This window comes from Acinonyx jubatus, chromosome D3 (assembly GCF_027475565.1).
Source record: "Acinonyx jubatus isolate Ajub_Pintada_27869175 chromosome D3, VMU_Ajub_asm_v1.0, whole genome shotgun sequence".
NCBI lineage: Eukaryota > Metazoa > Chordata > Mammalia > Carnivora > Felidae > Acinonyx > Acinonyx jubatus.
In genome coordinates, this window is record NC_069392.1 from 27,334,150 (window position 1) to 27,356,134 (window position 21,985).

Genomic DNA, 21,985 nt, shown 5'->3' on the forward strand with positions numbered 1-21,985 from the left:
TGTCCAACTCAGCTTCCTTAGGGCTTATCACAATTTATAACCCTGTTATTAATTGGATGCACTGGTTACACATACAGTCTCTCTCTCTCACACACACACACACACACACACACACACACACACACACACACACAGAGGAGGATAGGATGTAAGCTCCTTAAGAGCAGGGACACCAACTGCTTGGTTTATTATCTCCAGTCCCAAGCAAGGTGTGGAGCATACACAAGGGTTCAACAAGTATCTGCTAATGTCCAGCAGTCATTAAGCATTTTGTGAGGGCTCATGTCTCACATACAGGTTTGACTCTAAGGCTGGTGTGTAAAGCAACAACAAGAGTCACGTCTCTGAAATTCCTTAGGGAGGTGCCAAGTTGGAAACTAACATGCCAGCTTATTTTCCTCCAGGGAGGGAACAGATCACTGTTTCTAAACCTGCACCCAGATAAGGCTTGAGTCTAGAGCCCAGGTGTAGGAAAAAATGATGGAACTGCAATTCAGTGAGGTCAAGTGAAGCTCAAAGGGGCCACAGAGTCACTGTAGAGAAGGGCAGTGCTGTCTCCTCACTCATTTCTCTTTCAAAGTGCCATGGCTAAATTCCCAAGTTAGAGAACAAGCAAGGGGACTTCACAGTAGCACTGACCTGAACAATTACTGTATGCAGGCTCAGACTAAAGGGCCTCTGGCTTGCACTATTCTGACAAACTCTTCCAGCAGGACGAAGCCCAAGGGACTGCACAGCCTTTAGGGAGCCCAGCACAAGTAAAGCACCTCCATGGGAACTTTATTCATTGATCTAGCCGTGGTCTGTAGGAAAGAGGTTACGGACCCCTCTTGTGGGGCACAGACTCCGTGCTGCTAGGGTCATTCTCAGAGTCATCTTTGGGTCTTGGCACAGGCTGGAACTTGAGCAAGACAGGCGGGGTGAAGATGGAAGTCTTCACAGGAGGGGATGGTGTCTCCTTGGCGTTGGGGGAGCCACTACAGGCCAAGGTCCTGTGCAGGAGACAGCCAACACATGTCCATGAGGTGGGATACCAGCACACAGAGCCATCAGAAGTACGCATGACAAAACTTAAGGCTGTGGGATGGCCTTCAATACATTTCTACTTCCATAATGCTCTCCCATGGATGTTTTGTTCCAGGCTGTTCATCACAGCAATGTTGGTGATTATGAAAGCCTGGAAACAATCAAACATCCATCAAAGAATGGCTAAAGGAACCATGGACACCATGCAGCAGACCATTCTGCAGCTGTTTAAGTTCTGATGATGGCCCAAGCCCTGGTGCATGGCCCCACAATTCTGTGAGGATCTGATGATGCCAACAATGCCTTGCTTCTACATTTTGCATCATAACAACACTGCACAAGTGATTGCCGGCAACCCCTTCTCCATCACTCGGCAGTCAGTCACCTTCCTACTCTTCCATCCTACCAGGAGGTAGGATGATCTGATTGGATAGCTTATTGTTTCCACTTACACATAATTCATGAATCTACATAATCAGGTTTAACCATGTTCATAATTTTATGTCTGCATAATATTCCATAATTCTGTGAATGCACATTTAAGCTGTTTCCATTTTTTTCTTTTACACTGCCATAAACACTTTTGTACACAGTCGCTTTTTTCTTTCCCTTAATCATCTCCTTGAATTGAAACTCTCCCAGAATTGAAAATACCAGAGCAAAGAATATGAGAACGTCTATGGCTCCTGATATTTTGATAAACTGCCTCTCAAAAGACTAACCTTAAACTCTGATCCAAAAAGACCAGAGAAAAAGAGAAGATAACCCACATAATATGAGGAAATATTTTGCAGATCCTACGTCTGATAACAGACTTGTGTCTTTGGCAGTCCTTCAAAATATATTTACCATATGACCCAGCAATTCCACTTTTAAGACTATACCAAAGAAGGGGTGCCTGGGTGGCTCAGCCAGTTAAACGTCTAACTCTTGATTTCGGCTCAGGTCATGACCTCACAGTTTTGTGAGTTCAAGCCCCACTTTGGACTCTACACGGAGCCTGCGTGAGACTCTCCCTCTCTCTCTGTGCCTCCACTGCTCACACTCTTATCTTTCTCAAAAATAAAAAAAATATTTATAAAGAGTGTGCCCAAGAAAACTGAAAACTATGTCCTCACAGAAACTTGCACAGAAATGTTCATAACAGTATTATTCATAAGAGCCAAAAATGGAAACAACCCAAATGCCCATCAACTGATGAACTGACAGATAAAATGTGGCATATCTACACAGTGGAATAATATTGTTCAACCATAAAAAAAAGTCAACCCATAGAATGTACACCACCAAAAAGGAACCCCAGTATAAACTATGGACTTTTGGGTGACGCTGAAGTGTCAATATAGGTTCATCAGTTGTTAATAAACGCACCACTCTGGTGGGGGATATTGACAATAAGGGAGGGTATTCATGTGTGGGGGCAGGGGACATGGAGGAAACTTCTGTACCTTCCTCTCAATTTTGTTGTAAACCTAAAACTGCTCTAAAAAAATTAAGTCTTAAAAAAGAAATTTAAAAAGCAGGAAATTCAGAACTGACACATGCTAGAACATGGATGAACCTTGTAAACGTTATCCTAAGTGAAAGCAGCCAGTCACCAGAGACCATGTTATTGTATGGTTTCATTTATATGAAATGTCCAGAATAGGCAAATCCACAGTGAAATGTTAGTGGTTGCCTCGGGATGGGGGAGAGAAGAACTGGGGGTGACAGCTTAGTGGTGCTAGAGTTTTTCCTTTTTTTTATTGTAGTAAAATATGCACAAAATTTACCATTTTAACCATTTCTATGTGTACCATTCAGTGGTATTATACACATTCACAGTGTTGTGGTGACCATCATCATTATCTATCTCCAGGACTTTTTCATCATCCCAAACAGAAACTGTACCAATTAAGCAACAACTCATCTCCTTCTCCCAGGCCCTGGTAACTTCTCACCTACTTTGTCTTTAGAATTCTGCCTACTCTAGATACTTCATGTAATGGGAACCAGACAATAACCTGTCCTTTTGTTCTGGCTTATCTCACTTATTTCAACATTCTATTATATGGATAGACCACATTTTGTTCATCTTGGGTACACCTGGCTTATTTTCTCCTTTTAGCCACTGTCAATACTGGAGCTATGAACACTCATATACAAGTATCTGTTTGAGTCTCCACTGCAATTCTTTCAGGCATATACCTACAAGTGGAATTACTGGGTCATATGGTAATTCTGTTTAGTGTTTTGAGGAACCACCATACCCTTTTTCCATGGTGGCTACACCCTTTTACATTCCCACCAGCCACACACTAGAGATTCCAATCTCTCCACATCCTCATCAACACTTGTCATTGTCTTTTTAAATTTATTTTATTTTTTAAAGTTTATTTATTTATTTTGAGGGGGTGGAGGGGCAGAGAGAGAGAGAGAGAGAGAGAGGGAGGGAGGGAGAGAGAGAGGATGAATCCCAAGCAGGCTCCACACTGTCAGCACGGAGCCCAGCTCAGGGTTCAAACCCAAGAACTGTGGGATCGTGACCTGAGCCGAAATCAAGAGTTGGAAGCTTAACCAACTGAGTCATCCAGGTGCCCCTTTTGTCTGTCTTTTTGATGGAAGTAGGTGGGAAGTAGTAGTTCACTGTGGTTTTCACTTGCATTTCCCTGATGTCTAATGCTGTGGAGCATCTTTTCCTGTGTTTATTGGCCATGTTGTAGGTCTTCTTAGAAGAAATGTCTATTCAAGTCCTCTGCCCAATTTTTAGAATGGGATTTTGATGATTTACAAATATTTTCTCCTATGGGTTGTTTTTTCACTCTCTCCTATTTGGCATGATGGAAATGTTCTAAAATTGGATTATGGTGATGGCTTCACAAATGTGAACATACAAAAAGCCACTTAAGTTGACACTGTAACTGGGTGAATTTATATGATACTATGTAAGTTATCTCAATAAAAGAATTTTTAGGAGCACCTGGGTGCTGTCAGTTAAGCATCCGAACGTTGATTTAGGCTAAGGTCGTGATCTCAGAGTTTGTGGGTTCGAGCCCCACATTGGGCTCTAGGTTGATAGTGCAGAACCTGCTTGGGATTCTCTTTCTCACTCCCTCTCTCTCTGCCCCTCCTCCACACTCTCTCCCTCAAAATAAAAAAACTTAAAAAAATTTTTTTAAATTTATTTAAGTATTTATTTATGAGAGAGAATGTAAGCAAGGGAGGCACAGAGAGGGGGTCAGAGGATCCAAAGTGGGCTCCATGCTGACAGTGGAGAGCCCAATGTGGGGCTTGAGTCCATGAACCATGAGGTCATGACCTGAGCCAGAGTCAGATGCTCAACCGAGCCACCCAGGCACCCCCCCCCCAAAAAAAATAATTTTTAAAAGAATTAAAACAGGGGTGCCTGGCTGGCTCTGTCGGTGGAGAATGCAACTCTTGATCTCCGGGTTGTGAGCTCGAGCCCCACATTAGGTGTAGAGATTATTTAAAAATAAAATCTTTAAAAAAAAAAAAAAAAAAGAATAGGGGCGCCTGGGTGGCTTAGTCGGTTAAACGTCCGACTTCGTCTCAGGTCATGATCTCATGGTCCGTGAGTTCGAGCCCCGCATTGGGCTCTGTGCTGACAGCTCAGAGCCTGGAGCCTGCTTCAGATTCTGTGTCTCCCTCTCTCTCTGCCCCTCCCCCGCTCTTGCTCTGTCTTTCTCTCTCAAAAATAAATAAAGATTTTAAAAAATAAAAAAAAAGAAGAATAAAGCCATTTTATATTATTTTCACAGCAAAAATGAGTCTCTGCCTACAGCCTCGATAGCACAGGATTCTCTACTTTGGGCTTTTTGACAGGTATATAACATACATGCTAGCAACCTTAATGTGTACATCTTTCATTACTAAGTATGCCAAAAATATTTTTAAAGGTTTGCTTACTCTTTGGGTGTCATCTTGGATAAACTTTCCATCAACTAAATTTAGAATCAGCTTTATAGAACTGCGTAGGTTTCTTACAAAAGAAGCCATGTGAATTCTCACTCATTGCTAGTGGGAATACACAATGCTATAGTTACACTGGTAGTTTCTTCAAAACTGAACATATTATCACCATGTGATCAGCAATCATGCCCCTTGGTGAAAGAGTTGAAAACTTATGTCTGTAAAAAACCTGCACATCTATGTGTATAGCAGCTTTACTCATAATTACCAGAATTTGGAATCAGTCTTTCAGTAGATGAATGGATAAATAAACCACAGTACATCCAGACAATAGAATGTTATTCAGTGCTAAAAAGAAAGGAGCTATCAAGCCATGAAAAGACATGGAGGAAATTTAAAAGTGAGTATTACTAAGTGAAAGAAGCCAATCTGGAAAGGCCACATACTGTAGGATTCCAAGTATATGACATTCTGGAAAAGGCAAAACTGTGGAGACAATAAAAAGATCAGTGGTTGTCAGGGGTTATAGGAGAGGGAGGGGCACAGAGGATTTTGAGGACAATGAAACTATTCTGTATGATACTATAATGGTGGACACATGTCATTATACATTCGTCCAAACCCACAGAATGTACAACACCAAGAGTGAGCCCAAACATATGATTTCTGGGTGATAATGATGTGGCATGGTAGGTTCATCAATTTAAGGTGGGGAATGTTGATAGTGGGGGTGCCTGTGTAGGGACAGGGGGTAGAGGGGAGCTCTCAGTACTTTGTCAGTTTGCTGTGAATCTAAAACTCCTCTAAAAAACAGTATTTTTTTTTTTATGTCATCTGAAGCAATGAAGTGGTCAGTTTAAATATATACTTTGAAATAACACTCCATGGAATGACATGGGAAATACTTAACAACACCCTAAGTGGAAAAAACAGGCGACTAAAAAACAAACCAACAACCATATTCAGTAAATCCCTGCTTTGCAAGACACATGTCTATAAACCTTAGGGCTGCCCACAGTTGACAGAATTGTTTCTAGTGGGTCTCTGAGCTGCTTGTTTCTGATTCCTGCCATTACAAACACTAGGAAGGGGGAGTGACTTTTCCAGCACCTTATTACATTAGGGTCTTTTCATGAAACACAAAGGACTATCATACAGAACGTTTTTCTGGCCCTCATGCACACTGCCATGATGCCATCAAGCCAGGCAAGCCAGGATGGTGTCAGAGGCATGCTCACCAGGGGTAGCCAGGGCAATGAAGCTGATGTGCACTGTTTCCAGCCAAGTACGAGAAATGGAAGCCTCCGGGGTTGAGGACCAAGGGGGTCAGATCAACCATGTGGCTGCAAGACAGGGCGGAGAGGGTAACATCAGCTCTGGGCTCCTCCCAGGCAGGCCCTTCCCAGCCTCATTGCACACAGAGCAGACCCGAGCCTCGATTCCTTCCCTATTAAATGGGAATAACAACCCCTCAGGATTATTGTGAGGATTAACAAGGTAGGGAAGAAATGGCAACCGAGTGTTGGCACACAAGCTACCCAAAACACTCCTTTTTCATTTGCCCCAAGTTTAAATTACACCTCTTTGGGTTCGATGACAGGCCAGCCCAGTTTAATTTCACTTCGGACCTTGTAACTTCCAACTTCTCTATCTGCGGTATAGAAACAAAATCTTAGGACAAGTTTGGGGGCCTCGCTGAGAAAAAAAAACACCTTATACAGGAACCAGGGGAAGTACATGACTGTCCTTCATTTGACAAATACGTCAGGGTCATCCTCAGTGCCCACCTCGAGCTTGGTGTTAGGGTAACAGAGAATGTGATGGGGGCTGGGAACTGACAGAGGATGGGGGTCTGCCTGGAGTGAGAGTGCGGGATAAGGGGAGATTAGCAGGAACAGGCAGATAGGAAGGCACACTGCAGAGGCACCTAGAGAGTGGCAAGAACACCACCCATGAGGCGAGGCAGGTGTGGGGCTGGAGACATTGGGGGGCAGCCATGGTTCTCCACCTGTCCTTTGGGCACCCCAGAATTCTGCCCAGTGTTTTGGGGACTGCCTCACTCAGCTGAAGCACAGAAGGTAAAACTCTGTGCCTCCAACCCTTCAACAAGAGCAGACCCCTTTTCATCTGCTTTATCCATCACCATTCCACCCAAGATAGTGCCTGCAGATAGAGTTCTGCCACTTAAAAACAAAGTTCTGAGAGCCACTGCTGTGGGCCCAGGAGAACCACTGGGGTGGTTCTGAGCGAGGGGCAGAGGCTGCCCTTCCTGGGACCACATGAGTGGGGGATGCGCTCACTGACCGACTTGCTGGGCAGAGGAGGGAAGGGGCCAAAGACCCTAGGCATAGTGCAGACAGAGGGTGATGAGGCCACCATGGAGGCCACGGTAGTAGCAGTGGATGGCAGTGGTGGAGGTGGCAGCATGGTTGGTGGCAGGCATGGGGAGGTGGACCGGTCTTGCAAAAGGATGGGTTCTGGTTTCTTCAGTTTTGGCTTTCTTCTCTTCTTCTTGGCATCTGTGACAAAAGGGACCAGTGAGTGCCTACCCCACAGCCAGAACAGGATAGAGTGGGAGCCCAACAGTAGTATAGGGTCTTCACAAGGTTCCTCCCCCAAAAGGGACCACATGATAATGCCTAGAGCCACTGTTGACAGGCACCAACGTGTACCATCTCATCAGCCCATAACTATCCCATGGGGAAAAGGTATTTTTGTCTCTCTTACAGATACAACTGTAAGCTCCAAGTGTACAAGGCACAGGCAGGATCCATACCCCAACTGTCTGACTCCAAGGCCAGAATTTCAGGGGAAGTGACAGAGTATCACCACCAACGAGGGCTTGGCTTGCCCTAGGCAAGTCAGTCTGCCACCTATGCCCAAGCACTGTGGAAAGCTCCTGAGTCTGCCAGCACCTTCATGAGGTATCCAGGCTCTGGACAGTAAGCTCACCAACTACACCCAGCCCCAGGGCCATCCTAAGGGTGTGCAAAGGCTCCTTTTTCTGTAAGGAAACCCATATGTACAAGGTCTTACAGAGGTGGGCTCAGGGAGGGAATCTTTGAGAAGCAGGACCCTCAGGCCTACCCCCTCTCCTCTTTCTGTATTAGGTTTTCCTCCTATATTCAACAAGTCTGGCTATTTCTACTGTTCAGAGTTATAGGAAACCAGCAAAGTGGGTGTGAACAAGTGCCTCATACAACCCATTAGAACGGCTCATCTAGAATGATGATCACCACCACCAAAGAGCACTGACCCAGAGCTAAGAGCCTGAGCCTCAGAGCAACCCAAGCCTGAGTTCAATTCCAGATTCTACTTACTATGTGACATTGTTGTCACATAGTTGGCTACCCTCCCTGGGCTTCTATGCTCTCTTTCATAAAATGAGGATAAATAGGATCAACACTACCTTGGGAGACTATGGTAGGAGCTACATATGCCATGGGTTGGGATGAAATGGTGACGTGGAGCACTCACACTTACCATCATGGAAAGTAGGACCCCCAGGTGAGCCAGGCTTCCTAACATAATGAAGCAAGCAGCTCCACCGCTAGGTAGTCTATCACTGAAGACAAATGCACTGAAAGAACTGAACCCAAATCTAATCAAGGCTTTAGAACGACTATCCAAGACATACAGGCAGAATGGGCCGCCTGGGTGGCACAGTCGGTTAAGAGTCAGACTCTTGATCTCAGCTCAGGTCATATCTCACAGTTTGTGAGTTCAAGCCCCGCATTGGGCTCTGTGCTGACAGCAGGGAGCCTGCTTAGGAGTCTGTCTCTCCTTCTCTCTGCCCCTTCCCTGCTTGTGTGCACTGTTTCTGTCTCAAAATAAATAAACTTAAACACACAGACACACAGACACACACACACACAGAGGCAGAGGAGAATAAAACAAACAACACCAATGAGCCATAACAACAGATATAAACCCATTAAGTGGATTACCCCAAAGGACAATGCAGTTCTTCAAGTTGATGGCAGGGGGGACAAAAGTGAGGGCATCCCATCTCAAGAGGTTTCAACAGATGTGGCCACTAGACTCATTTGCCATCCCTGTGTGGTCATTAAAGTGGCCCCTTCCATTTCACTCTTACAAATGTCCTAATGTGGACACAAAGTATATAGCCATCCTAGTAATGGAAAGTCAGAGGCTGAACACCAACCTAAGTATCAGCTAATATTATGGAACTGTTGTCAATTATGTCCGGGGTAATACTGTGATTACAAAATATCTTTTTAAAAAAAAATTGGGGGGCGCCTGGGTGGCGCAGTCGGTTAGGCGTCCGACTGCAGCCAGGTCACGATCTCGCGGTCTGTGAGTTCGAGCCCCGCGTCGGGCTCTGGGCTGATGGCTCGGAGCCTGGAGCCTGTTTCTGATTCTGTGTCTCCCTCTCTCTCTGCCCCTCCCCCGTTCATGCTCTGTCTCTCTCTGTCCCAAAAATAAATAAAAAACGTTGAAAAAAAATTTTTTATAAAAAAAAAATTTTAAATGTTTACTCATTTTTGAGAGACAGAGCATGAGCAGGGGAGGGGCAGAGAGAGAGGGAGACACGCAATCCAGAGCAGGCTCCAGGCTCTGAGCTGTCAGCACAGAGCCTGACTTGGGGCTCAACCCCACGAGCTGACATCATGACCTGGGCGGAAGACACACTCAACTGAGCCACCCAGGCGCCCCACAAAATGTCTTTAATATCTAAAAAAGCATTCTAAAGTATTGAAGAATACAATGATGTCTGAGATTTCCCCTAAAATGCTCCAGAAAAAGAAAAGGGGGGATGAAGCAAGCATGGCAAGATGGGGAGAATTGCAGAAGCTGAAGGGAGACCAGTATCTGAGTGTTCACTGCAGTCTCCAGTTTTATGTTCGTTTTCATAATAAAGACTCAAAAAATAAACACCAAACAATCGAAAACGTACCAAGCACAGGATCAGGGATCAGGGATCCTAAGTCAGGTGTGCTGGCAGAGATTGACCCTCACCCTGGGAGTAGAGGTGCACGCGGTGGATGCTCCTCTTCAGCTGTTCCAGGCGCTGGTGCATTTCCAGGGCACCCATGCTGTTGCAACAATTCAGCTCCCCCTGGACTGCACAGAAAAACTTCGCCTACAATAAGGGGAGAGGCAGGGCAGGAAGAAGCGGGAGAGGTGACACAGCTGCCTACAGCACTCCCCACGCTGGGCCTCCTGGGCCTCCTGGAAGACCCTACCCTGCAGCTCCACCTACGCCCGACGGCCCTCCCCACACCCGCTCCAAACCTCCAGTCTTCAGAGCTCCGCCCCATCTCCCGAAGCCCCGCCGGCGGACTCGCACCCAGAGGAAGGAGAGGAGCCCGCGCCCCTCGTACTCGGCCAGCTTGCCCTTGCGCACCACCCTCTCGGCCAGCGCGGGGTTGCGGTCGATGCTGCGAAAGAGGCGGCGCAGCGCGCGCTCCGTGTAGGTGGCCGCCTGCCTCTCGAAGTCCTCCTCGGAGATGAGCTGGCAGAAGGTCACGCTCTGGGAGAACTCGCTGTCGAACTCGTCAAGGACCTCCATCGAGAGGCGCTGCGGGCTGGCTCGGGTGGCCTGGGGGCGGAGCGGTCGTCGGGGCGGGGCCTCCGAGGCGCGCCGACTCCCACCCGCCTCGGGCCAGGAGAGAGGGGCAGCTCCCGAGGGCCCGGGATCGGTCGCCGAGGGCGGGCCGGGGCCAGTAGGGGCGGGGGCCGCCGGGACCCACCTGCTCTCTTTCCCACAGCCGCCGAGCCTACGCAGCCTCTCTCCGCAAGCCGCAGCCACCGCCCCGACCGTTCTAGCCAATCCCCCTGGAGCTCTCTAGCAGGGGGCCAATCCGCGCGAGGGGGACGCACGTGACAATGCCCGCTGCTCTGGGCATGCGCTCTGGCGCCTTCGACGGGGCGAATACTCACGCGTGCGCGCGGTGGAGCCCTGGTCCTGATGGGGTCCCGCAAGACTTGATGAGGGAGCGGGCCATGGCACGCAGAGAACATGGTACGCACCCAAACTCTTTTTTAGGCCCTCACTCCTCCTTGCTCCGACAGCTCACCATCTCTCCTTGCGGTCTGTAGACAACACCCCAAGGACTTCACTCAGCCCCTGACTCATCTGCCCGACTTCACTCTTCCACTCCTGATTTACTCTCCAGCATCAAATCCACCCACCCCTCCCCAGCTTCTATCTTCTCTCTTCCCCTGTATAACTCAATACTTTGTGTTACTTTGCTCAATACTTTATGTTGCCTCTTCAGCATCTAGCTGCTCCTTATGGGTTTAAGAAGGTCCTATCTTCATGGTACCATCTTGGACAATTTAGCCCACTCTGAGGTTCCAACTCAGGGCTGACTTAACTAACCCTAACTTATATCTCAGGCTCAGACCTTCCTTGAGTTCCAGAACCACATCCAAGTGTCCGATGGGGAAGTTTTGGGGGCATCTCATGCTGCACACATAAGATTGGCATATAGGTTCTTCTCTCCCAACCCCAAACCTGCTTCTTTTCTCCTCTCCTACTTGGTCAGCGATGACACCACCATCCACCCCAACCACTAACAGGGGGGTGCACCCTGGATTGCTTCCTTCCTATCACCTCCACCGCCCTTCACCCCCAACAATCCATGGAGTGTACCTGATAAGTCTAGACAATTTTCACCTCCCACCACCAAGCCACCAACCCTCTAGGCTCTGCTGTCCCCAACATCAGGCCCTCACTTCCTCCTGCTTTGAGGTCAGAGAGCAAGATGGAAACAACCAAGGAGGAAAAATGTTCTAGCCTAGGAGGACAAATAGACTTAGATACACCTGGGTTCAAATCTTCATCCTGCTTCCTGACCCTGTGTAACTTAAAATGAGACTTTACTTTGAAATATGTAGTATGTGCCTTTTTATAAACAGCAGAAGCATCCTCTGAGGGGTAGAGTAGACCCCTAATTAATCTTCCCCCATGTTCTGCTAATAATACTTTACACTTTATGTACTTATTTGTATTTTTTTTAGTTGTATCAGTCCCCTCCTCTGTGCCAGGCACTGCCAAGAGAGATATAAAAAGGGATATTGTCCCTGCCCTCAGGGTCTAATGAGGACTTCAGCCACAAGGAGAAATTTCAATCTAACATGCTCTGCTGGAGGAATATTGGATGTTGTGGAGCCCAGGAAAGGCTTCCCCTAGGACAGAACATTTGAGCAGAACCCTGAGTTCAAAAAACATCCCCCAGCAAGGGCGAGAGACAGATGTATGAGAGTCTCCAGGCAGTGGGCACAGAATCTACACAGAAGGATGGCCACCTCCAAGCATGCATGCCCGGGCTTCTACCCTCAGGGTGGGGTGAAGCTGGCATCTTGATGTGCTCAGCCAGGAGTGAGGGGTATTCCCAAAGGCCCATCTGGAAACCTGGGCCTCCTCTTAAAGGAGACAGGCTTGAATAACTGTCACTGGGCACAGAAAAGCCTTTTGCATTGTGTCAGGTCCTGATGGTGGAGCCGGCCCTGCAAGCATGCCTGGGGCCTGGCTCTTTGACAGTCCCTTTAATTGTAGCTGTTAGGATGGGCATGCCAGGCATCTCTTGGTCCCTTCTGCAGTCTCAGGGCAGCACACCTCCCTGTAAGAAAACAAGCTGACATGGTTGATGGGCATCACCTGTGGTCTGCATATCCCAAGTCCACCTACCCAGCCCAGATAGTGCTGCTCCTAAGATCCCAGGACAATGTTCTCTCCAAAGCCTGACCCTCCCCAAGCCCTCAGGGAGGCCTGGGTGCAGTTCATCTGCACATGGTCAAGGTTGAGCTGGGTCTGAGCCAGACCCTGGCATACCCTTCATGCAATACAGTGAATCTTCATTTCTCCACAAAGCCCTGACCAAACCTGGAGTCCCCAGTCTTACCCAGGGAGTTGGTGTGGAAAGATCCTCTTCAAACCAGAGTTTTTCTGATCCCAGGGCCACTGCCCCTGCTCCTGTCCAGCAGTATCCCAGAAGGAGAATTTGTGGGATGATCCCCCAGTTCTTCACTCACCTAATCCTCTGATGGAGGGTCCAGCCCAGTTCCACACCTGCTCCTGCTAGGAAGTGGAGCGAGGCAGCAAAACTCCCTCCCCTCAGGCACTGTGGGTGGTGGGCTGGGCCTGACCGATGCCCTTTCATCATTGCACTGCTTCCCAGCGGCCCACAGTAGTGCAACAGGGAAAGAGTGTCAGGCAGGCCTGCCAGCGCCTCTCCTGGTGGTGGTCAGTGAGGATCTGAGATCTGGAATGCAGGCCCACTGGGGTGGGGCCCCGAGGCCTGGGGGAAGGGTGCCCTCTGACCCTAGAGGCCCAGGCCTGGCCAGGATCTCAAGTTTCCATGGAGAAGGGAGTGAGCTGGGGAGGAAGGTGGGGGGAGGGGAGGGCCTGCAGGCCCAAGGGGCCCGGCCTGAGGAGGGTTGTGGTGTGGGGAAGGGGGGTCCCCAAGGCTGGTCCCAGATGCTTTGACAATATCATTGCACTGCTTCTCAAAGCACAGTAGTGCAACCTCGTCAGAGCAGCTGGGGCCAGCAGGGGAGACACGCATGGTCCCCCGTAAGTGCAGAGCGGGAAGCTCAACCGTGGGTGGGTGGGGCTAGAATCCCTGTTCAAGACCACAGGGAGGGGAAGAGGATTTCAACAGGGCTGCTGTCCTGGAGATAGTCAGAAGGTCTGGGACTTTCTCCAGGCACTCTCCACACTGCGGTGCGGGAGAAACCCCAGACTGAGGGGTAGCTCCAACCCAGGAGCGGGAGAGGACGGGGGAGGGGGTAAACACACAAAGGAGAGGGGCCCGCGCTCCACCGCAGTCCGAAGCCCACTCGTGCACGGAGCGAGGGTGGGTACACCCCGATGACCCTACTCCCTCACTCGACCCAGGGCTGCAAGAGAAGGAGGGTGGCCCCATTCCGATCCACGCGCCCCTGTCGGCTTACGCCCCCATCCCTGGCCCCTAGTCCCCAACTCCGCTCCGTGTTCAGTCCTAAAGATTCTCTGCCTGGAGGCCCAGAGCAAAGCAAAAGAACGGGGGGGGGGGGGGGAGGGCTTCCCGCCCTGCTGGAGTCCCCTGCGGAGAAGGCGCCAGGGATCCGGGCTGCGCCCCTCCGCACAGTCCCACCGGGTAGGGCCGCCCTGCCTGTGCTCTCCACCTCGGACCCTGCTACTCACGCGGCGGGACACACCTTTCGAAGCAGGCCAGGCCAGGACGCGGAAGGTTAGCAGGAGAAAGGTCTTAGCGGTTGTTCGCTCCCCTCGTACCCATCAGAACGACCCCGCACCTCGTGGCGCCCTCTTGCTCACCGGCTCCATCTTTAACCCGCTGACAGTCGGCGGGGCCCGGCCCCCGGCTTCTTAGCATAACGCCGCGCTCATTGGCCGGAGCCGACGCGGGGCTTCTCTTCCCGCACGCCTATTGGCTAAAACCGGAGCGATTTCAAAATAGCCTCCGGGCCTGCATTGGCCGGGCGCGGGCCAAGTCCCAGGCTCCGTGGTTTTAACAATGAGTACTACAAACACTTTCTCCTCATTCATAACTTATCAAAAGGAATTTTACCCGCCTTTTCTCGGCTCCAGTCTCCGCGAGTTTAGAAGCAGCGCCCGCGAGAGCGCTTAGAAGCCCGGGGGGGGGGGGGGGGGGAGGGGGTGGCCTCCGCGCAGCTGAGCTCGCTGGGAAGAGGGCTGCGATCCTAAGAATTCTGAAACCCTGAAACCTGTGTCTAGCCTGCTGTGGAGCAGGGCTGCTTCGTTTTGCGTGCTCACATCCCTCCCTGTGTCTCCCGGATTTGATATTCAGCTGCATTGGGTTTCCCGGCTGGGTAGCTCCCCTCCCCACCAAACCCCACCTAATCGTCCTGCTTGACCAGAACGGGTTTGCCTGAAGCAAGCCGGTTAGGTCTGAACTTCAGAGATCCGGTCCTGGAGCCCAGGGAGCCTTGTGGATCTATGGGAGGTATGGGGAAGTGGGGGTCGACTTGGGCCCATTTTGTAGATAAGCATTCATTAAGTGCCTAACCGAGGCTGATGACCCAAAAGGATATACATTGGCCCTCACACAGCTGCAGTGTGTGTGTGTGTGTGTGTGTGTGTGTGTGTGTGTGTGTGTGTAGGCGGGGCGATGCTTAGGCTGCATTGCTTCTGTCCCTTCCCATACCGCCCCCGCCCCCCATTTTATTCTCAGTCCAATGGCTGAGAGTAAATGTTTTTGAGGCAGGCAGAGCTGGGTTTGAATCTTTACCAACTTGCTGCCTCCTCTGCAAAATTAAGATGATAATTGAGCCTGCTTCAGGGTTGTTGCCAGGAGCAAATGAGATGCTGTGTAAATCCTTGGCCCAGCACCTGACAGTGTTCAATAAATGAGTGCTCTACTGCTACCTCAATTTAATTTTTGGTCTTGTCCTGCATTCTGTCTGCAGCTATCTTATATGCTCCCACAGCTTCAGCCTTGGTTCCCCAAGGATTCCTATGTGCTGTGCACTTTTTGATTCTGCTATTAATCTAGTTGTACTCCAATCCTGTCAAGGTCAGGTGAGTGATGGGAGAGGTTAAACTTGTAGACAGTGTCTGAGAGGTTTGGCAGTGGAGGGGTCAGGAGCTCTGTGTTTGACTAGAGCAGGAGCTCATGGGTTGGGAGAGTGGGGAAGTAATGGTTCAGCACCTACATGTGACCCACCTCCCCTCAAGTCTCACAATTGGCTAGAGCTATTCTCCCACCCACATAACGCCAACAGATTTCTCACCTGCAGTGTGCTCTGCCCACATTCCTCCAAGCCTCTTCCAACCAGTTGCCACCCCCAGCATCTCCTTGGGCTCTTGTATTCTCATTCAGGAAAAGTGTCACTCTCTACCCCCAGCAGCTCCCTTAAACCCCTCCCCTCCTATATAAACAGCCACACCTGGGCCAAGTTTAGCAAATCCAGGAAGCCTGTAGTCTCCACCATAGCCTCTAGAGGTCACCTACACACCAGCAAAACTAACTGTTCCCTTCATTAGGGCCCTCCTATTTATTGTTCCTGCCTTTAAGTTGCAATGTTTTGCTTGCCCAAATTGTGACTGTCCTTCCAGGAAGCCTTCTCAGATATCTGCAGGTAGCAGTTCTTTGTGGTTACTTTCCCTTGCAATATCTTTTGAAGTTCTGTAATCTCCTTGGGACCCTGGAAGGTTGTAATGGGGGCTAGAGATGCCCACATACCCAGGCAGGCTAGGGTGTGAGGGGTGCCATTTGCACCAAGAGTGAGGGAACTTGTGATGTTAATTTCCAACAGATGGGCAGTCTTGGTTTGGTGCTGAATCAAAGACAAATGTCAAGACTGCCACAAATGCTAGAGGAGACGTGCCAGGCAGGAGAACAGGGACCCACCTCAAGGGATGAGGGCACTAGAGAACTTGTGCTTCATTCTAGCTGGCAGGCAGTGGGCCTACTGTTCATCCTGCTGAGGCCCTGGCCCTGGTCATAGCCCTTAACAGAAGATTGATGAAGCTCAGGGGCTAGGAAACTGGAGTCACTTGCTATTAGAGCATCTAAGGATAGAGAAGGGTGTTGTGATGGCCCAGGGCAGTGCTGGAGTACATGAAAGAGCATCAAGGTTTGGACAGGTTTAGCTGTCATTCCGTGCTGGAGACAAGGGGTTTTGCACTAAGGAAGAGATAGTGAACCAGTCAGGGAAGCTGGGTACCTCCTGGCCACCCCAAGGCTCACAGCAAAACACAATCACAGACTAACATTCTTTAATCACAAAGGCACTTGAAAACCCCTACAAACCCAAAGTCTCCACCAAGAGTGGTCCTGTAGATGCCCCACCCTTCTGCCCTCCATCCACCCATCCATGGCACTCAGAGTTCATCGTGACCTGCAGAGGGATCCACACTGGGTTTGATGAAGATGCCTTCCATGGCCTTCCACGTATTATGTGTATTGGCACTGGACATACCATGCACTTCGTGCTGCCCACGGATGGGGCTCCCATACTGCTCCCCGGTAACCGACAGGAACACGGAGGTGCCCACGTGCTGGAAGCGCACGGCAGCCTCTCGCTCCCAGTGCTGCCCTGAGCAGCGCACGGTCCACAGGTCCAGGTCGTCACCCTCACCGTCTTCCCCAAAGGCGCTCACCTCCTATGGGTGCAGGGGGCAGATGGACAGTGTTCACCACAGAAGGCACAGAGTCCCTTGTGGTCACTTGTCTGGCACCAACACTCACACCCAGAACACTGGGCCTTGGGTCCTTCCCTGTACCTTTCTGAGCCTTAGCTTCCATAGCTGCAAAATGGGACACTACAACCGCCACTCCCAGCACCCAGTAGGCTCTCCCCAGCAAGGGCTCTTCAAATACACGTCCACCCTACCCCATCTGTCTGCGCGGTGATCACAGACCCCCACATAGCTAAAGCCTCCTCCTCTCTCCATGTTCTCCTTCCTAACCTCTCTGAGACTCACTCAACATGATGCCCAACAACCCCTCACTCAATTTCATACTTTTTCTTCTGACAAGTCCCCTAAGCACTCAGTCCCTAACCCCACAAACCCCTCCCACCCCAACTCCACCCCTCTACCTCTCCCTCCCCAAGTTCCAGTGAACTCCATTGGAGCACAAGCTCTTCCCCAGGCCTGCAAAGCCGCTAGTCTCCCCTCTGTGGCCTAGAGGACTCCTACTCATCCTTCCTGACCCAGCCTGAGTTCCTCATCCCCTGCTGGGTTTCATGTTCCCCACCCCAAAGGCCTTATGGATCCTCTTCCTGGGTCCAACTTACCCCCAGGAGAATAAGTTATCCAGCCTGATCTCTCTTCCTGTCAGTCGCCGGCAGAGGTAGTGCTCAGGCTCAGAGTCACTGAGAGGAGTCTAGATTCTGTCCCTGCACCACCCCCCCCAACAGAAGTAACCTCTCCCGGCCGGCCACTCACCTGGTTATTGGACAGCGGCGACGGAAAGTGGTGCGTGTGTAGGTTCTTACCGGTGAGCACGTGCGTGAGCCGAACCGCCTGCCCGCAGCGCACCGGGAACCCACGCGGGCACCCGCCCTCCGAGCCGCCACGGATCCGCCAGTAGCTATTGGCGTCGTCAGACGCCTCCACGCCAGTCACCGACTGTTGGCCGCTGCCTGTGGGGCGACACCCCACCCCACCGCGAGGTCGCGGTCAACCTCTGAACTCCCTATACTTGACTCGGACACCATAAACTTTCCCGACAACCTCAACCCTGGGACCCCAAGGGCTCACTCCCAGCCCCAATCCCTGGCCCTTGGTCTCTGGCTGAACTCTCAAGTCCCTTAGCCTGCAGCTCCTGGACGACCCTCCTCGCTCCCAATATCCCAACGACCCCCTTAAAACCGCCGGTCCTTGTCCCCCTGGGTCCCCCAACAACTCCAGGCGGCCAGTGAGGCTCCCTGGTGACCCCCAGACCCGTGGCTCTGCAGACTCCCCACGACCACCCAGCCTTCAGACTCCCAGCCCCGGGCTCCGCCCCCTGACGATGCCCCATTCACGGGCCTCTGCGCACCGGATCCGTATTTGATATCGTGCGAGTGCAGCCGCACCCTGTGCTGCGTGTTGAACAGCTTCAGCACCGACCCGCAGGTCACGAGTCCCGCGCCGGTCTTGGCGGCACCGCTGCCTGGCACCAAGAGAGTCAGCAGCAGCCCTACAAACGCCGGTCCGGCAGCTCGGCCGCGGCCCGCGCTCCACATCGCCCCGGCCGAGCTCCGGCAGCTCGGGCCCATGGGCCGCTTCCGTCTCCGCCATCGGCCAATGAGAGAGGCACTGGAGGCAGCCAATCGCCAGCCAGCACGGCTCTCCGCCTGCACTGCCATTGGGTCGGCATGGAAGGGACTCGCCCCTAGCTTTCCAGAGAGGCTACTGGGGAGGGGGCTGGAGACACGAGGAGGGTTTTGATTGGTCCACGCTTCCGAGGACCCACCAATGAATGATGCCTAAGGAAGGCTGGTGCGGCGCCAAGTGGTAGGAGAGAAGCTGCGGAGTCGCGCTGTAGGTGAGGGCGCCCCACCCAGCAGCCGCTGAGACCCTGGACACCAGGCTGGGAATCCAAGACCCTGCGGGTACGTGTTCACAAAGCCCTTTGATCTTGGATCTTCGGGGCTTCAATCACGATCTTTTCTCTCGGACTCTTGGTCCTCAGCTTCAGGGTCTTGAGGTTGCCGGACTACTAGATTTTGTAGTTACAAGGTCGATGTATCTCAGATATTGGATCACTTGGCTCTTCAGTCCCTGGATCCCGGGATTAGTTAATCCCCCAGTTACTCGGTCATTGCCTTCCTGACAATGGGTCACCTCAGTCTCTGGACTTTGTGGGTTTTTAATTCCTCTGACCACTCACTTTTTCCAGGGCAGAATCACATGGTCATTCGACTATCGGGCAGCAGAGGGCAGCAGAGATCTGTGGTGTTGAAGATGATAGGTTCTCTCACCAGGAGACCCCAAGGTTTCTTAGGAAATCAGAGCCCTGGCCAACCAAGTGACTTTGGGAAATAAGTGTAGATAACCATGTGTCCCAGGTTTCTGACACGAGTGGGTCCCAGTCTCACTGCCTTCTCAGAGGGCTGTCAGCTGTCTTCAAGGGGGAAAACTTATATGACTGTTTATTTATTCATTCGTGGAACATTCTTATCTTGATTTAACTCCCTGTGCTAGGGGCCACTGGGGAACTGGCTCTGGGCTGCATTGCTCAATGGGCTGACTACCCATGCACTTGGGGTGCAACAAAGCAGGGATAAAAGTTTATATTTAATTAAATCATTCAGAATTTTGCATTCAGAAAGTCCAGAATAGAGCCATTTTAATTATAGAAACATGTTATTTTGGGGTTTTCATGTTTAATATTGTTTCTATTTTGAATTACATATGGTATAAGACACTTGATTCTTTCAGGGTTTAGGGTGTCTAAGTTGCTAAAGGTATGCCCTGGCATTGGCAGACCCTGCCCTTGAGGGGCCTCCACTCCAGGGTGGAGGGGCTAGAGTGTAATCTGGGAAGCAATGAAAATATCCTCTTGGATACCAACAAGCATCTCAGACTTATTATGTCCAAAGCAGAATTCTTGGTCTCCTTCCTCAAACTGCTCCCTCTCCCTAGAGGGAGCCTCAGTAATGGTACCTCCGCCCCCCCCCCCCCCCCCCCCCACCGTTTGGGACTTATCTTCAGTTGCTCTCTTTACCGCATACCTAGCATCTCATCCAACACATATTGGTGGCTCTAACTCTAAAACAGATTGTGAAGCATCTCTCCTGCATTCCTTATCACCACCCTAATCCAAGCCACCCCATCCCCCCTCCAGATATTGACCACTGCCTCTTAACAGATTTCTGTATTTCCATCGCTCGGGCCCCTCCAAGTCATTCTCCAACAGGGAGAATATATACCTTTTTATACCTTAAAAAGCATATATCAGAGGGCACCTGGCTGGCTCAGCAGTAGAGCATGTGACTCTTGATCTCAGGGTCATGAGTTCAAGCCCCAGTTGGACATGGAGCCTACTTAAAAATAATAAAAATAAAAAATCAGGGGCGCCTGGCTGGCTCAGTAGGTGGAGTGTGTGACACTTGATCTCAGGGTTGTGAGTTTGAGCCCCAGGTTGGGTGTAGAGATTACTTAAAAATAAAATCTGAAAAAAAAAAAAAAAAAAAGCATATATCAGATCATGCCAGGCACCTGCTGAAAGCTGCCAACAGCTTCCCACTGCATGTAAGACCAGAGGGTGGTGAGGACACAGTAAGCAATCTCCCCGACAGGCAAAGACAGAATTCCAAGTACAGCAGAGACCCAAGAACTGGAATAGGAGAAACCAACATGGCTCTCCATCAACTTTCTCAGAGCTTCATGGCTGGAGCTGTTCTCTTTCCCTGCTCCCCACTGCATACCGGCTTCCGCAGCTGGCAGATGCTCAGGGCTGACTATGGTGTCTCCTCAGACTTCTGCTTTCCAGCCACAGTTTGTCTTCAGGTTCAGAAAAGAATCTGATCTGCTCCACTTGGTTCCAGGGACTGCTCAAGGTGAAATCAGCTATGGATGGGGAGGAGGGGTAGTAGCTTGTCTCCAAATATGGCTACTAACAGTTCCTTCCATCCCTGTAAGTGTAAGCTGCTTCTCTCATTAACACATGGACTCCATTTTCCCTCCCCTTGAATCTGGGCAGGCATTGCCATTCGCTTTGACCAAGAGAATGGCACAGAAATGCTGTTTTGGGGCTTCTGAGCAAAGCTGCAAGAGGACCAGTGGTTCTCGATTTGTCTCTCTAGGAAGCCAGCTGCTGCACTGTGCTGTAAGGAAGTGCAGGCCAGAGGACTGAATGAATGGGTAGGGGCCTTGGGGAGATCCTAGAGGGGGAGAGGCCATGTGGGATGTTCTGGTCTCAGCCATGTCCCCAGCTAAAAGCAGCCACACAAGAAACTATCTCCACCACTGCCAGCTGAGCCTGCCAACCACCAGCATCAGGAAAAATGATGACTTTGTTTGAAGCCACTTAAGCCTTGGAGTGGTTACATAGCAACAGATACCTGATACAGATACAGGAGCTAAAGTCAGATGTCTTTAGCACAGTGTACCAGTGGTTCCCAAAGGGGCTGCTCCCACTCCAGGGACATTCCCTAGACATGTGCCTCTGAGGCCAGGGTGGGTGTATGTTCTTTTTCCCTTGAGGACTTGGCAGAGAGACCTGGAAAGCTGGCAGGTTTCATGCCAGCTGCTGTCTCTGAGAGCCCTAGGGCTCCCCTCCTGGTTCTGTCCTACAGACAGGATTTCTTGCCTCTCCAGAGGGGGGTGTGTGGGGGGGAGATGCTCCACACTGTCCACCCTTGTTTTTAGCACTCAGTGCAAACTGCACCAGAATTTCCCAGTCTATGCCAGCATGCCTGGCAGGCTCAATTGGAAGAGCATGTGACTCTTGATCTCAGGGTTGTGAGTTCGAGCCCCAGGTTAGGTGTAGAGCTTACTAAAAATAAATAAACTTAAAAAATAAAAATCTCTCGGTCCACCCCAATTGCAAGCTCCTAGGGCAAACACCTGACTGGCCTAGCTTAGAATAGGGATGTGTCAAGAGGGCTAGTCAACTGTGGCCAA

At 50.6% G+C, this 21,985-nt stretch overlaps 2 protein-coding genes across 3 annotated transcripts; both read right to left on the reverse strand.

The window, feature by feature from the left end:
* Nucleotides 1-759: 759 nt before the first annotated feature.
* LOC106989995 (uncharacterized) lies at nucleotides 760-10,789 on the reverse strand. 2 transcript variants are annotated; one of them, XM_027049646.2, is made up of 7 exons: nucleotides 10,650-10,789; nucleotides 10,304-10,498; nucleotides 9,916-10,039; nucleotides 7,240-7,454; nucleotides 6,516-6,586; nucleotides 6,174-6,278; nucleotides 760-992 (listed from the first exon to the last, which is right to left on the reverse strand). In XM_027049646.2, the coding sequence occupies exons 2-7, from the start codon at nucleotides 10,466-10,468 to the stop codon at nucleotides 818-820; spliced, it is 855 nt and encodes a 284-aa protein (XP_026905447.1). In that variant the 5' UTR covers nucleotides 10,469-10,498; nucleotides 10,650-10,789; the 3' UTR covers nucleotides 760-817. The 2 variants fall into 2 exon arrangements, with proteins under 2 accessions (XP_026905447.1, XP_014943949.2); XM_015088463.3 differs by having other exon boundaries at nucleotides 10,247-10,498.
* A 5,839-nt stretch (nucleotides 10,790-16,628) lies between these two features.
* SDF2L1 (stromal cell derived factor 2 like 1) lies at nucleotides 16,629-18,664 on the reverse strand. The gene is made up of 3 exons (XM_015088462.3): nucleotides 18,414-18,664; nucleotides 17,819-18,015; nucleotides 16,629-17,032 (listed from the first exon to the last, which is right to left on the reverse strand). Exons 1-3 carry the CDS (start codon nucleotides 18,631-18,633, stop codon nucleotides 16,751-16,753), a joined length of 699 nt encoding a protein of 232 aa, XP_014943948.2. The 5' UTR covers nucleotides 18,634-18,664; the 3' UTR covers nucleotides 16,629-16,750.
* Nucleotides 18,665-21,985: the final 3,321 nt, after the last annotated feature.